Genomic DNA, 14,312 nt, shown 5'->3' on the forward strand with positions numbered 1-14,312 from the left:
GAAGAAGGGCGATGCGGAGGCAGCAGCCCGATAACGCGTTTTTGCAAGTTCGGCTGCGGAGAAATCCTCGGGGACGGGCTTATCACGCTACTAAGTTAGTACTGATGGTGTGCTGGCGGCATCAATTCGGACAGCCATTGATTTGCAGTGTATGTGATGGAATGAAGATATGTTAATTTATCCTAGGTCTATGTTGAGCATTGATAATGGTGCAATGTTTCTATGGCCAAGCATCCAAGAAATAATTGTACACGTTCTATTATATATGAATATCCTATAATATACAACAACAACAACAACAACTCCACGGTGACCTGGACTATACAAGTAATATATGGCAAAATTGCAGAATTATACACGGTAGGGACCCAGCATCACCCACGTATCCGGTGCAGATCGGTCTAGATGCGGTATGTGGAATCAGACGCCTCACCAGCTTGGCGGGGTCCTCCAGCGAGCTTCGAGCAAGCAATCGACAAGTGTCAACTAATGCGAGGCAATGCAGGAGACAGCCCAATATGGGCGCTGGCAACAGACAGGGCAACATCGTGAATGCCATTCAGCCCAGCTTCACCCTGACGAACCTGACATAAGCAACTCGGCCCGTGTGTGCCAATCCAGAATTTAAAAGGGAAGAGATTCCCCTTCTTCCCTCCCCAGCTTTGACCCCAGAATCTTTCGGTGCGGGACCCCCCAACCGCCCAAGGTTCGCGGTCAAAGGCACATTCACATCCAACCCCCGTTCATGCACTGCTCCACGACTGCCCTCCCAAGTCCAAAGAAAACGGTCCTAACACCGTTTTGCGCGCAACCATGACAAAGCGCAAGGTGTACTTGGACATGGAGGACTTTCACAAAGGTAAGTTGCTTTGTTGTGCTACCTCAGGGGCTGAACGGAAGTTTCTAATCCATAACGCTCTTAGCGTTGAGATTGCTGGATGCCAAACTCGGCACGGATCCCATGATCATGGCTTTCGCTCCGATCCGGATGATCGTGGCCGGGGGCTTTTTCTCCGTGATGTACCTGAAAAATAGAAAGACAACTACGGACATGGACTTCCTGCTTGACCCGGAATGGGCCAACGACGAGGATATCAAGGTTCCGTTGCAGAAGTCCATCCGGGAAGTCGCCAACGAGGCTCACTACATGGAGGATTGGGCCAATGAGGATGTGGGAGTGTTCGTTACAGAGAAGACGCGGAAGATCTTGATGGAGGACGCTATCAAGCAGAATATTGTCCTCTGGGCCAGTGGTACTCTGCTCGTATTTGCAGCACCCGTGGAATGGGCGCTGGAGCGGAAGTTGCGCCGCATCTACTGCGCCGAGAGGGGGCGCAAAGCGGAGCTGGATCTGGCCGATGCCGTTGCAATGCTCAAGTTCATGAAAGAGAGGAAGGGGAGTAGGCTTGATATGGAGTACTGTCGCACGCTGAACAAGAATGGCTTTGACGTCATGCCAGACGTCGAGACCATGAACTGTGTGGCTGCTGCTTACAAGGCAACCTATGGCGAGGATGTGTTTCTGTGAAGCCATCTGAGTCCCTTGCAGGAGGGGACTTTGGGTAATGGCTTCAAGTGCGGATGACTCTAGTCCAAGTACCTTGAACGGTAGTCGCTGACGGCCGGGTTGCGCAATGGGCTCGCTATGAACTCTCGACTGTAATTGGCGAGGAGTTACGTGCATACCGTCGGATGCTAAAGCGGATAATCCCCTTACTTTCGAACCAGAAACGTGGTAGCGTAGGGCTTGCGGTTCATATCGTATAAAGCCAGCCAACATTCGTGATGATGTTGCGGCGTGCAAAGATTTTATTCAATCCGCCGTCCTCTAAGACGAGCTTCCCTTCCAATATGTAACGACCGGGCAATCCGGCCAAGTCGCTGGCTGACAGCGCCGGAACAGCGCTCGTCCATGCAGGACCTATTAGCGGTGTATACGGGGGCCACGGGTCGTCTTCCGTTTTCCGGATAATGTGCTTGCGGTTCCGACGCATTCCTAGACTGAGACGCCAATTAAATGCAACGACAAGCTCCTCAACAAGACATGCGATGATGGCGTAGCGCACGGGATCTTCGTCCCTAGGATCGCTGATCGACTGTAACGACCACCCCTTCTGATACCAAAAGTATTCAGTTTCGGTGCCTAGTACCTCATAGACACCAGATGCCATAGCTTCGTACATTCTATACAAACATCTTAAGGGGGTATCGCGAACGCGCCAAATCGGTATGCTCTCCAGGTCGATCATGTTATCGTGGCGAAGAAGAAGCAATTCTTCGTTTCCGACCATTTCCGCCGCCGGCACAACGTCGGACACGGTGAATTTCCACGAAGGGAACGGGATAAACAGGCATACTAGAGCCCAGAGCGGGTGTCTCTCAAATGCCCGTAGTCTTGTCAGGCTGCCGCGTAGGTTTAACGGCGAGCGCCATGTGCGAAGCCGATGGATCCATTGTCGAATCCTTAGCGAAAGGGGCTTCTTGCGGCGGGGCGGTGGCATCTTCGTCGGGCTATCCCGAGGAGCCGAGATGAGCGTTAGGTATGGGTTGGAGATGGTGGGATGAACCCGAAATGGTTGTGGTTAACGGTGATACTCCATGCTTGTGACGGTAGTGTTTCGGGGAAGACGAGAAGACGAAGAGTTGAGTTATAGAAAGTAAGGACATGTTTACTGCATCGGTTGGCGCCGACCGGAGAACAGGCGGTCAAGCATAGCACTACCGGGCACGGACCATCCCGGTGCCAGATGAGATCATCACATGCACCCTCCACTTCACCTGCAGCTGCTATAAATCCCGTCTTATTATTGTTGCTTTGCTTCCCAATGCCAGATCCGCGCAAAGCGCCTAATCATTGCTTTGATGAGATCACCGGCATACAATGCAGCTTCTACATATCACAGTGATATTAGCGGACCAATCAGTGTCCGATGCTTGAGTGAGGACTGCCACGAAAGTGTCATAGGACAGGGCCAGGTTCTTAGTATATCCTTGCGCTGTTTGGTGAGTGCTTGAACCTCATGGTTTAGTAGTATATAATTTGCTCAGGAGATTGTATCGGGTACATAATATCGAGAGGTGGAGTTCTGGGAGTAATGTAGAAAGTTGTCAGTTCCAAAACCAACTTCTAGGCCGTCGCTCCCATTCTGGATGCAAACGACAGCTCTTGAACTGATGAAAGCCTGGTGCCCACCACAATGATCTTCCCATAGTGGGTTTGGCAGCTTACGCCAGAAATGCCCACAAATTTCAGTATACAGCATACCCGAATGGCCAACAGTTAAACAAGTTCAGCTCAGGGACTGCCTCCATCGGCTCGCGCTTGACTGCGACACGTCTTTCACTATGCAAGCGAAACGTGTCGTAGTGTAATGGTGCCGCTCAAGTATATGCCTAAAGACATCCCAAGATATGACGGAGATGATTTAGCACTAAGCGAATAAAAACAATTCCTGCAGAATACTCCAGATCGATACGAATGCTGGGTTCCGTACTGATGACGCCGTGGATTGGTGGCATCCCGCAGGTGTATATTGTGAGAGAAGTACTCGGGTGTAAAGACATGAAGCGCATATTTATAACATTGATCATATTTCTGATGGATGAAGAAGTCTAGATTAGAAGCTACAGATAGAAAAAAAAATCAAGGAATTTGATGTCGAAAAGTATTGCCATTAGTATTATTACCCCGGCTAACCGTGCAGCAGACTGAGTGGATCTTCATCGAGTCAGAAAGAGAGTCTCCATGAAATATTCAAGCTCTAGCATTCTGCCTTCGCGAAGACAGTGGATCGCATGGTGTCTTGGTAGATGGTATATGGAGTAGAGTAATAAATGTTAGTAGTTGAAGATGTCCACCGGTTCCTGGGTGGAACCGTGGACCAATTAGGCAGTGTCGGGCATGTGTTGACTGTCCTCCACAACCACCCAAATAAACCCATACCAGGCTAATTAACGATCATCAAAGGGAGCATCAGCATCAGCATCAGCATCAGCATAAGCATCACTATCACGTTAGATTAACGGGTGGCCTTGAGGGAAGGCTGGAGAAGGAGTTAAACTTCACGCTGGCCCACAGGTGAGACGCCATCCGCGAGCCACGCACAGTTACCGGGGCAGATTCATCAGCGGCGGCGTCATCCTCCCCAAACCGCTTCTTTCTTTAGCAACACCCGCAGTGGAGTCGCGATCGCCCACAGCGAGGCTTTGCACTTTTGCATGGCAACTCTCGTCCGTTGATCTGCTTTTGACTTTTCTCCTGTTTATTGTCATCTCTCACTTCCCTTACTTCTGTTTTTCTTTCTCCTCCATCCATTTGGTACATGAGGATATCTTAACATCTATCGCGCTGCAATCATTCTGCAGCGGATCGGCATCTCAATTGCTTATCGACGACTTGGATTCTCGATCTCATTCCACGCCCGTTGATCCCCACACTTACACCCGCCGCCATTGGGATAACATCCATCCCAGCGCATCGCCAACATGCGGTCCCGAGCTTCTGTCAAGCCCTCTCAATACCCCCCGGTTCCGTTCCATACCATTCGCTTTTTCGGCCTGATTTCAACCTTCATTGTGGGCATTATCTTGGCCGTATTCATCAACCAACTGCATAACAACAACTACAAGCTCCCGTGGGCTTTCCTAATAGTAAGGCAACCATATCATCCTCAACCCCTCCGTCTATGTTATACAATCCGCTAACACCCTATGCAACCCATCAGCTCCTCATAGCTACCGTCTTCTCCCTCCTAAACTTCATCCTCACCACCCTAACCCACTGCTGCTATGGCCTCTCCCCGCGCCTCAATCTCGTCACTAATAGCATCGTCCTCGTTCTCTGGCTTATCGCCCTTGGCCTCCTAAGCTGGAGCATGTCCCACACCATCCTAACGACCTGCAACACAACCTACTGGGGCACCTCCACCGGCATCAGCGTCTGCAGGATCTACAAGACTCTCTTCACATTCACCATCGTCGCCGCGACATCCCACATCGCCGCCGCCGCTCTGGACATCATCGTCTACCGTCGCCAAACCCGCCTGGGCCAATATGACCCCATGGCCAGCAGCACCGCTCTCAACGACTACAAGATGCACAACCGTGACAGCAGCATCATGTCCGGCGGCGTTGGTCCCTACCCGCCCGATGAGGCCGATCACCCCTATTACGCCAATCAGCCGCATCAAGAACCTCTGTACCAGCACGCCCCGGAGCCGCTGTACCATCCCAGCCAGCGTATGCCGCCCCCGCCTGCATACGGGGCTGGCACATTGGAGCAGCATCATGCCGACGAGGCGGAGGAGTACTCCGATGCTGCGCCGGTGCAGGGACGTCGGAAGCCAAGGGTGAGATTTAGTGCTTACGGGGGTACTGCCGGTTATAGTCAGCCGTCGGAGCAGACGAGTTATGATCCGGCTGCGTACCGGTAAATGGGTTGTGTTAGGGGGTTGGGTGTACGCGCTCCACAAATGCAGAAAGGTCACGCGACCCCGTTGAGGGATGATCATCTGCCTGTTGTCTCTGCGTGAGAGCCAAGTCAGCTTATCTTGGCGTTCTTCGAACAGAACTGATGTGTTACGATCGTGCATTGTAAAAAGGGTATAGTTCCTTGACTTTTGAATAGGTTCATATGCTGGCGGGCGTAATGCAGGGATTTTACTCTTCTTTAATATGTCTTCAGCGATATGCCATTTGATCTTGTTGTCACATGATTAGGATAGTTTAGTATTAGATACCTGAATACCTTATAACAGATCGTACCTGGACGATAGTCCAGCTTGAAAAGAGTTATTAGCTTATTATATGAGAAATGTCCACGGGCACATGACTCATTCATTCATGGTCCGGTTCTAGATGGGAGCTAGATCTAAGGCATGTAGTTTCGGCAATCCGACCGTCACCGAGGCGTAGATAGAATGGTCAACCGAGACCAAGGATCCAGGGGAAAAGAACAGATATCACAGAATATGCATGCCACATCCAAAAACGTCACATATTCATTTTACATGATAACCTCGTTGGCGACGTCCTGAAAATTTGTATTAGCCTGAGGTTTCGAAACATCTTTGATGGAAGGGGATTACATACGCGCTTCAATTCCTTAAACGGCAGGCATACACAGTTCTGTACCCGTACCTCGTCACCCACAGCACACTCCTTGCCCAGGATGGTGATGCTCTGGACCTTGATGCCGTGCTTGACAATGCTGGTCGAATGGCTGCCCGTGGGGATCGGGGTGCCCTCAACACGGGCCCAGGCACCAACGCGGCTGCTCCAGCCAATGATCGAGTGCATCACGCATGCATCGTGCTTGATCTCTGCGTCTTCCAGCACAATCGAGTCCTTGATACGAGCGCCTGCGCCCACAACCACACGGGGTCCGATGGAAACGTTGGGACCCAACTTCGCTGTCGGGTCCACTGTTGCGGAGGGGTGGATGTAGACTGGGGGCACGATGGTAGCGGAAGGAGGGGTGAGTTCTTCAGATCCGGCCTGGAATGCCTTCTGAAGGTAAAGAGCGTTGGCGGGGACGGCGGAGCCAGCAGTCTTGATTTGGCGCCAGAAATCTTTCGTCTCGTGGACGAAGAAGCGGTTGCTGTCGGCCAGATCGGAGAGGATATCCTGTTCCAGACGAAGGACTTCGCTCTTCTCTGCCTCGTCCTCCGCTGCGATGAAGGAGGACTCCAAGTTCTCGGACGACGGGTAGGATAGCAGGCGAGGGCGGGTAGTACGGCGCTTGATAGCACTGCGGATAGAGGGGAAGATGCACTCGGTGGCGAAGAGGTAGACACCGCAGTTGATGAGGTTGGAGATGTGCGACTCAGGCTTCTCAACGTAGTGTAGCACCCGTCTAGTATGGGAATCGGAAACAATGCAACCGAAGTTGGTGGCGGCGTCGTTGTTGACTCTTGTTCCGAGAATGACGGCCTCCGCATCCTTTTCCTCGAACAGCTTGAGCATCTCGCCCAGGGGGAAGGAGCAGCAGACATCAGCGTTGAGAACGAAAATGCGCTCGGGCTTGCCCTTCAGGATGGCATCGCGGAAATGGTAGAGACCGCCAGCGGTGCCCAGAGCCGTGTATTCGCGCAAGTATTGCATCTTGAATTGAGGGAACTCCTTGGCGGAGTCCTTGATGAAGTCGCGGAAGACGGTTTCATCGTAGTAACCGACGAGGATGACCTCGCGAATATCGGGGATCTTGGCGAGGGCTTTCAGGCAGTGGTGAATAATAGGATGACCGGCGACTTCAAAGAGGGGCTAGCAAGAGATTGAAGATGTGAGTAGCTGTGACAAAGCTTGTGGGTGACGGAAATCGCGGGTTTAGTGCGGAGGGGTTCATAAATTGCGGGATAGCTCAAGCAGAGAGGGGCAACTAACCTTGGGCATGTCAAGGGACAGAGGCCTGAAGCGCGTACCTCTAGACGGACCTCCGACCTATGGAAAGAAGGCTCAGTCAGCGAGATTGATACAGGAGGCAGAAATCATTAGCGTCACATACCAAGATCACAGCCTTGGTGGAGGCCACGTTGGTGTGCTCCCGCACTGGAACCTGAAGCATTGGAAAGGTGGGGGTTGATAGATATGGGGGGCTGGTGTTTAGGAATAGAATGTGAGCTCAAGACTCAAGCACAGACAGATTGATAGATTAGAAGTCGTGGAAGATTTGAGAAAGGACCAAGGGGGGAAAGACGCAGAGACAACGCCGAGGGGGAGCGAGCAGTAAGTTGTTGTCCAGGCCCACCGCCAGCTCTCTCTCCTTAATGTTAGCGCTCCGGAACAGGCCAGGAGAATGAATGGATTCAGGTGCCATGGTTGGCTGGCGGCACCTGACTGGCTGACTCCTCTCCACCGCTTTCAGCTCGGGGGTTTCCACTTTTCTCAGGACCATTTAAATACTAAGTAGTAGTATCTACTACTTCCTCACCTCTACGGAATACTATCTAGGACTATTTATCACCCTCATAGCTCAACTGAGTTTTGAGTATAAGTAATGAAATGGGATAGATCAACTCACTTCTACCACCTCACAGATACATCACATTCTTCTCAGACAGTACTACTAGTAGCTGCTTCTTGATACTAACAGAATCCTCCAATCATGTCCGACAACAGAGCAATCTTCCCGATTCGGCTTCGTTTCATGCTGCCCGGCTGCCAGGGTTCCTGCAGATGTTGAATTGACCTCTCCAACACAATCCCTTCATGGATCTCATCCTGTCATTGCTGCTGCCACACGTCTATCCACTTTGTATCTCTGTTAGTGAATTGACCATGGCTCGCGGTTGTCTGACCAGTTCCTACTTGGACTTAGCTTCCTTTTGCCCCCTGCCATTCACTGGGTAGAAGAAAAAAGCTTCATAACACTTTCCTCCAATGGTCAGATCTCTTCTTTCTTTTCAACTGACCTTGCTTGACGGCCTTCTGCACCTATATCGCACAGTCAATCCTCTTTTTAGCACACTCGTTTCCATTAGCTTGAGCTCTGTCTCGAGTCTCCTTGTAACTCTCTGTTTCTCACCTCACTCACGCTCTTTCGATGCAATAAGGTCTTTAATGTGCTACTTGGGTTTTTAAAGACTTAAGACTTTCATGTCATTACTCACCTTAGAAATTCGACATACCCCATCCCGCAACCAGACGGCTGAACGAGAAAGTACATCTCCCAGTGAGTCCTACTGACCGATCCACCCCTCAACCATTACTTACACTCTCTTAGCAATTTCCCAGGCAAGCAGAATGACGCCTCCCCAAGCTTCTGAGATGGACTCCATAAACCTGATCGCTAGCGACATGAAGGAGCTGGTCCGAAAAATTCAAGATCTACGCCACATCGGGATTGAGGACAAGATGATTGTGCTACCAAAAATCTGCGTCATTGGTGACCAGAGTGCCGGTAAAAGCTCTTTGATCGAGGGAATGAGCGAGATCAAGGTGCCGCGAAGTGCCGGAACTTGCACCAGATGTCCCATGGAGATCAATCTCTGTGAAGGGGAACCTGACCAGACCTGGACTTGCAAAGTCTTCTTGTCGCGGAAGTACATGTATGACGCTTCTAAGAAGATCGGTAAAATTTCGAAGAAGTCCCACTCCCTCGGACCCTGGGTGGAGCAAGAACAACAGGAAGATGAGCTTTTCACGACACTGACAGACAAACGCGACCTCGAAGAAGTCATTAGATGGGCACAGCTTGCCATTCTAAATCCAGGCCGGCCTTCTAGCGACTATATGCCTGGGCAAAACAGCGAAACAGATCCTGAATATTGTCAAGTGAAATTCTCCCCCAACGTCGTCCGACTGGATATTACGGCTCCAGGATTTCCTAGCCTATCATTCTACGACTTGCCTGGTGTTATCAGCCAAGCCGAACGCGAAGATGAGCGTTATCTTGTTACTCTGGTCGAGAACCTTGTCAAGCATTACATTCTGCAGCAACACTGTATTGTCCTTCTGACGTTGCCAATGACGAACGATGCAACTAATTCGAGTGCGGCACGAATTATGCAAGAGATCCGTGGGGCGAATGCTAGAACAATGGGCGTTCTGACAAAACCCGACCGCATACAGACTGGGGAGTCATATGCCCAGTGGGTCGAGATACTTGAAGGGGACAAGTTCTCGCTTGGCCACGGGTACTTCGTTGTTCGTAACAACCCCGACCCAGCGGTTGAGCACTCAGTAGCCCGGGAAGAGGAGGAGGCTTTCTTTTCAGGGGTCCCCTGGGCAACTGATCTGGCTCTCTACCGGGAAAAATTCGGGACACGTCGCTTACAGGCGGCACTTTCCTCCCTGCTTCTTGAGCAGATACAAGGGTGCCTACCAGACTTCATTGCCAAAATAAACGCCAAAGCAGACAGAATCGAGGCTGAGCTTTGCACGCTCCCAGATCCGCCCTCTGCCAACGTTCCATATATCATCTGTGGCAAGTTGAGTCAGCTCAAGGAGCAGATCCGCGCACATATCGATGGCGGGTCAGCAAGTTATCCTCTGCAGAAGATCTGGTCGCATATTGCCATGGATTTCAAGCGGGCCCTGATCAAGACTCGGCCCACTGTGCAGTTGCTCTCTCCAAGTGATAAGTTCCCTGGTCCGACGGACCGAGATGCAGAGGGAAGCGATTCAGACCTCGAGATGACAACGATTCCACAACCGGTCAAGCGGAAGTCGCTGAGTGATAACGAAAATATCCCAGCTGTACCGGCATCGAGACAGCCAAGTTTGGCAACAACCGCGACCAGTAACGGTCTATACTCGACAGAACATTTCGATAAGTTCAACGCTCCAGCTCTCACGTTTACTTGGGAAATGATTCGTGAAATAAACGAGGACTCGTATCGAGCCGGACTTCCAGACCAGACTGATCCCAGGGCTATTGAGATCATGAACCAGATGAGCGTAAAGCACTGGTACGACCCACTGTCGGTGTTCCTGGTTGCCACACATCGCCTGGTCCGGGCGATGCTGCACAAGCAGCTGGATGAAGTCTTTTTGCAATATCATCAGACGGGCCTCTATCGAGAACTCAAGAGGATCATTGATGGCTTCTTGAATAAGCTACGGGCTGCTCACCTTGAACACGCGCAAGAAAATTTCAACATCGAATACAACAAACCCTTCACAATGGCACTTTCGGCATTGGACCAATCAATCAAATCTGCTTACGTTTTTCTGGCGGAAAGGCGTCGGTTTGCTCGCGCAAGCTCTTACCTCGATGCTCAGGGAAAGTTCCCCAAGGGAGACGCACGGCGGGAAGCCGAGATGAGGAAGCTCACAGAAGCCGAGCTGGGTCGAGACCCATTTTCACAAGAACTTACAATGATGGCGGTGAGTTGAATACATGCCAGAGACTTGACTACGTGTACTAACTATCCTGGCTAGACGAGCAGGGGGTACTATGATCTGGCCAGTTCACGTTTCATCGATTCCATCTGCCAGAGTGTCCACACGAAGCTGTTCGCAAAGTGTCGCGATGAACTAATAAAGGAGATCGAAAGAGAGCTCTGTATCTTCGATGAGAATGGTACGTTTCGTTTTCCATCTGTTTCTGCAGAGACTAGATACTAAGACATTATTCCCACTCAGCACTGGAACGTTGTCTGGAGCTTATGGCGGAGGATCCGGACCGCCAGAGACGCCGGCAATTCCTTCTTAGAGAGAAGGAGCGAATCGATAAGGCCCAGGAGTGGCTCAAGCTAGCGAGGAAGGAGGACGAACAGGAAGACCCGTTCGATAGTAATGTGAGGATTAAGTCGCAGCCTCCTGATGATTGGACTAATTGATGGCGCCTGGCGGGTGTCGTGTGAGCATTTCCCTGTCCACAGTGCGCTATTGCGACATTATCTACATTGGCGATACATGGTGTTTAGAACGGTTACTGGACTATGTGAGTGGATATGTTGGACATAGTTGCAGTTGAAGCTGGGATGGTGTTGAATGATGATTTGATAATTGATCAACGATGGATAGAAGAAGGATTGACCGCAAGCATCGAGGCGGGGTATAGAACCCCACTCTGGTGCCCTAAGCCCTAAACCCTGCTTGCGATTGGCACGAAGGGTGTGTGGGAGCATGTAATCAATGAAAAATGAGAGATGTCAGATAGAATGTTTATGAGCTATGGAACGATATTCAATGGGGATATATGGTCCTTTTTGTGCTAGGCTCGTGCATTGATGATTTAAAAACAGAAGGCCGAGTCAAAAACACAGGCGATTACTTAAGGACTGGCTGAGCGGGGGGAGGGAAGCTGCCCCCCTCGCGGTGCCCAATGAGGATGGCGGGCGGCGACTCCCGCCCAAAATTCTCGCTCCCTCCGACTTCAGCCCACCATCTTGTGTGTCATCGATCGATCCCTCCACTTACCTTTCTTTCCCTTCTCATCGTCTTGTTCCCGCGGTGACTGAGACTGAGCAATTACCCTCCCCTGTCCATCACCATGGCTGATAACAACGCTGTTAAGGAGGCCGAGGTCTCCATGGCCAACCTCCTCCTCGATGAGGTGACCGGCGAGAAGGTCTCCAAGTCCGAGTTGAAGAGACGCCAGAAGATGCGTGAGAAGGAAGCCAAGAAGAAGGAGAAGGAGGCCGCTGCTCCTCCCAAGCCCGAGAAGAAGACTTCCGCTGAGGACGAGGAGGCCAACCTGACCCCCAACGTGAGTTTCATTTTTCTTCCCATCTGGCGCGGGGGCGCGCTTCTTTGTGTGCTATCGGGGGGAAATCATTGTCACAGCTCTGCTAACATTTCCGCTCATTTCCTCATCAATAGCAATACTTCGAGATCCGCAGCAAGAGAATCAACAAGCTGCGCGAGACCAAGAACCCCGACCCCTACCCCCACAAGTTCCAGGTCACCGATGATCTGCGCAAGTACCTCACGGATTACGAGGGTCTCGCCAAGGGCGAGCAGAAGCCCGAGGTCACCGTCCGCATCGCCGGTCGTATTTTCACCAAGCGTGCTTCCGGCGCCAAGCTGATCTTCTACGATATCCGCGCCGAGGGCGTCAAGGTCCAGGTCGTCGCTCAGGCTCAGCACGCCACTGGCGGAGTGCCTTTCGAGGATCAGCACGAGCACCTCCGCCGTGGTGACATTGTCGGTATCGTCGGTTTCCCCGGTCGTACCAGCCCCAAGAACCGTGCCGACGGTGAGCTGTCCATCTTCGCCTCGGAGGTGGTCCTTCTCTCGCCCTGCTTGCACGCCATCCCGTCCGAGCACTTCGGTCTGCAGGACAAGGAGCAGCGCTACCGCCAGCGCTACCTGGACCTGATCATGAACGACAAGTCCCGCAACGTCTTCATCACCCGTTCCAAGATTGTGCGCTACGTCCGCAACTTCTTCGACAACCGCGACTTCGTCGAGGTGGAGACTCCCATGATGAACGCCATCGCTGGTGGTGCCACCGCCAAGCCCTTCGTCACTCACCACAACGACCTCGACATGAACCTGTTCATGCGTGTTGCTCCTGAGCTGTACCTGAAGATGCTGATCGTCGGTGGTCTCGAGCGTGTGTACGAGCTTGGTCGTCAGTTCCGTAATGAGGGTATTGACCTCACCCACAACCCCGAATTCACTACCTGCGAGTTCTACTGGGCCTACGCCGATGTCTACGATGTCATGAACCTGACCGAGGAGCTGGTTTCCGGTCTTGTGAAGCACATCACGGGTGGTTACGAGACCACCTTCCACACTCAGTCTGGTGAGACCTACAACGTCAACTGGAAGGCCCCCTGGCGCCGCGTGGAGATGATCCCCGCTCTTGAGGAGGCCACTGGCGAGAAGTTCCCTCCGGGTGACCAGCTCCACACCGCCGAGACCGGCGAGTTCCTCAAGCGGGTGCTGAAGAAGACCGGTGTTGAGTGCTCTCCCCCGATGACCAACGCGCGCATGCTTGACAAGCTGGTTGGTGAGTTCATCGAGGAGACCTGCGTCAACCCCACCTTCATCACTGGCCACCCCCAGATGATGTCTCCTCTGGCCAAGTACCACCGCAACAACGTCGGTCTGTGCGAGCGTTTCGAGGCTTTCGTCTGCAAGAAGGAGATCGTCAACGCGTACACCGAGTTGAACGATCCGTTCGACCAGCGCCTGCGTTTCGAGGAGCAGGCCCGCCAGAAGGACCAGGGTGACGACGAGGCGCAGCTCATCGATGAGAACTTCTGTACCAGCTTGGAGTACGGCCTGCCTCCCACTGGTGGTTGGGGTATGGGTATTGACCGGTTGGTCATGTTCTTGACGGACAACTACAGCATTAAGGAGGTTCTGGCCTTCCCCTTCATGAAGGAGGACAAGACCGCACATGATACCAAGACCGCCGCGGAGGTGGTTGGCATTGAGCCTCAGCCTGAGGAGGGTATTGGTGAGTTCCTATCTTGATCTTTCCCCGAATGGAAGACGAATGACTAACGATCGAATTACAGCCCACAAATAGATAAATGTGACGAACTGATTATTAGATGTTAGTATTTTCTCTGATGACTAGTTGCATGGTATTTGGATGTCAATGAAGAAATGCATAAAAATGATTATAGATGCCAGAGATGTTCAGTAATAGTGACCTTTTACACCTTCTTTCTTTCTCTCTCCTCATACTTATATACACACACCCCAACAAGCATAGTAAACCCTTGCAGAGAGTACTAAGAAAAGAAGAGAGTGGCTTGCCTGAGTTCCGCCGCAAGCAAGACCAGAGGTGAGATTCACCCACGCCCCTTTCAGGACCGCAGTCAGGTGACCCTGGCTTAACGGTGCGTTAGACCCCTCGACCATCTTGTCTACTGTTGGCAGAAGGATACGGTGGGTTTGGAAGATTTGTTGCG

General features: G+C 51.8%; 7 protein-coding genes across 7 annotated transcripts; 4 read left to right on the forward strand and 3 right to left on the reverse strand.

Annotated features, from left to right (window-relative positions):
- Positions 1 to 212: 212 nt before the first annotated feature.
- On the reverse strand, positions 213 to 1,003 carry ASPBRDRAFT_36859 (uncharacterized protein). The gene has a single exon (XM_067623592.1). The coding sequence runs from the start codon at positions 545 to 547 to the stop codon at positions 320 to 322; it is 228 nt and encodes a 75-aa protein (XP_067484881.1). The 5' UTR covers positions 548 to 1,003; the 3' UTR covers positions 213 to 319.
- On the forward strand, positions 814 to 1,528 carry ASPBRDRAFT_50489 (uncharacterized protein; the record flags this gene model as incomplete). Its single annotated transcript, XM_067626553.1, has 2 exons — positions 814 to 859; positions 924 to 1,528. The coding sequence occupies 2 exons, from the start codon at positions 814 to 816 to the stop codon at positions 1,526 to 1,528; spliced, it is 651 nt and encodes a 216-aa protein (XP_067484882.1).
- A 226-nt stretch (positions 1,529 to 1,754) lies between these two features.
- ASPBRDRAFT_114350 (uncharacterized protein) lies at positions 1,755 to 2,501 on the reverse strand (the record flags this gene model as incomplete). The annotated part of the gene is made up of 1 exon (XM_067616816.1): positions 1,755 to 2,501. One exon carries the CDS (start codon positions 2,499 to 2,501, stop codon positions 1,755 to 1,757), a length of 747 nt encoding a protein of 248 aa, XP_067484883.1.
- A 1,984-nt stretch (positions 2,502 to 4,485) lies between these two features.
- Positions 4,486 to 5,432, forward strand: ASPBRDRAFT_166656 (uncharacterized protein; the record flags this gene model as incomplete). The annotated part of the gene is made up of 2 exons (XM_067619589.1): positions 4,486 to 4,650; positions 4,725 to 5,432. The coding sequence occupies 2 exons, from the start codon at positions 4,486 to 4,488 to the stop codon at positions 5,430 to 5,432; spliced, it is 873 nt and encodes a 290-aa protein (XP_067484884.1).
- Positions 5,433 to 5,718: 286 nt separating this feature from the next.
- Positions 5,719 to 7,676, reverse strand: ASPBRDRAFT_244258 (mannose-1-phosphate guanylyltransferase). Its single transcript, XM_067622050.1, has 4 exons — positions 7,502 to 7,676; positions 7,381 to 7,437; positions 6,091 to 7,260; positions 5,719 to 6,031 (listed from the first exon to the last, which is right to left on the reverse strand). The coding sequence occupies exons 1-4, from the start codon at positions 7,559 to 7,561 to the stop codon at positions 6,005 to 6,007; spliced, it is 1,314 nt and encodes a 437-aa protein (XP_067484885.1). The 5' UTR covers positions 7,562 to 7,676; the 3' UTR covers positions 5,719 to 6,004.
- A 1,063-nt stretch (positions 7,677 to 8,739) lies between these two features.
- Positions 8,740 to 11,279, forward strand: ASPBRDRAFT_112467 (putative dynamin GTPase; the record flags this gene model as incomplete). The annotated part of the gene is made up of 3 exons (XM_067616655.1): positions 8,740 to 10,824; positions 10,879 to 11,020; positions 11,083 to 11,279. 3 exons carry the CDS (start codon positions 8,740 to 8,742, stop codon positions 11,277 to 11,279), a joined length of 2,424 nt encoding a protein of 807 aa, XP_067484886.1.
- A 548-nt stretch (positions 11,280 to 11,827) lies between these two features.
- Positions 11,828 to 14,072, forward strand: ASPBRDRAFT_36867 (lysine--tRNA ligase KRS1). The gene is made up of 3 exons (XM_067623593.1): positions 11,828 to 12,151; positions 12,265 to 13,852; positions 13,914 to 14,072. Exons 1-3 carry the CDS (start codon positions 11,936 to 11,938, stop codon positions 13,922 to 13,924), a joined length of 1,815 nt encoding a protein of 604 aa, XP_067484887.1. The 5' UTR covers positions 11,828 to 11,935; the 3' UTR covers positions 13,925 to 14,072.
- Positions 14,073 to 14,312: the final 240 nt, after the last annotated feature.

This window comes from Aspergillus brasiliensis (genome assembly GCF_001889945.1).
Source record: "Aspergillus brasiliensis CBS 101740 unplaced genomic scaffold ASPBRscaffold_1, whole genome shotgun sequence".
Lineage (NCBI taxonomy): Eukaryota > Fungi > Ascomycota > Eurotiomycetes > Eurotiales > Aspergillaceae > Aspergillus > Aspergillus brasiliensis.

Excerpts from the sequence above, each read along its gene's own strand:
- ASPBRDRAFT_36859 (XM_067623592.1), bottom strand. The coding sequence starts at position 547 with ATGTTGCCCTGTCTGTTGCCAGCGCCCATATTGGGCTGTCTCCTGCAT.
- ASPBRDRAFT_244258 (XM_067622050.1), bottom strand. The coding sequence starts at position 7,561 with ATGCTTCAGGTTCCAGTGCGGGAGCACACCAACGTGGCCTCCACCAAG. Across the intron at positions 7,438-7,501 it reads CCACCAAGGCTGTGATCTTG|GTCGGAGGTCCGTCTAGAGG; the intron begins GTATGTGACGCT and ends TTCTTTCCATAG. Across the intron at positions 7,261-7,380 it reads TGTCCCTTGACATGCCCAAG|CCCCTCTTTGAAGTCGCCGG; the intron begins GTTAGTTGCCCC and ends ATCTCTTGCTAG.
- ASPBRDRAFT_36867 (XM_067623593.1), top strand. The coding sequence starts at position 11,936 with ATGGCTGATAACAACGCTGTTAAGGAGGCCGAGGTCTCCATGGCCAAC. Across the intron at positions 12,152-12,264 it reads AGGCCAACCTGACCCCCAAC|CAATACTTCGAGATCCGCAG; the intron begins GTGAGTTTCATT and ends CCTCATCAATAG.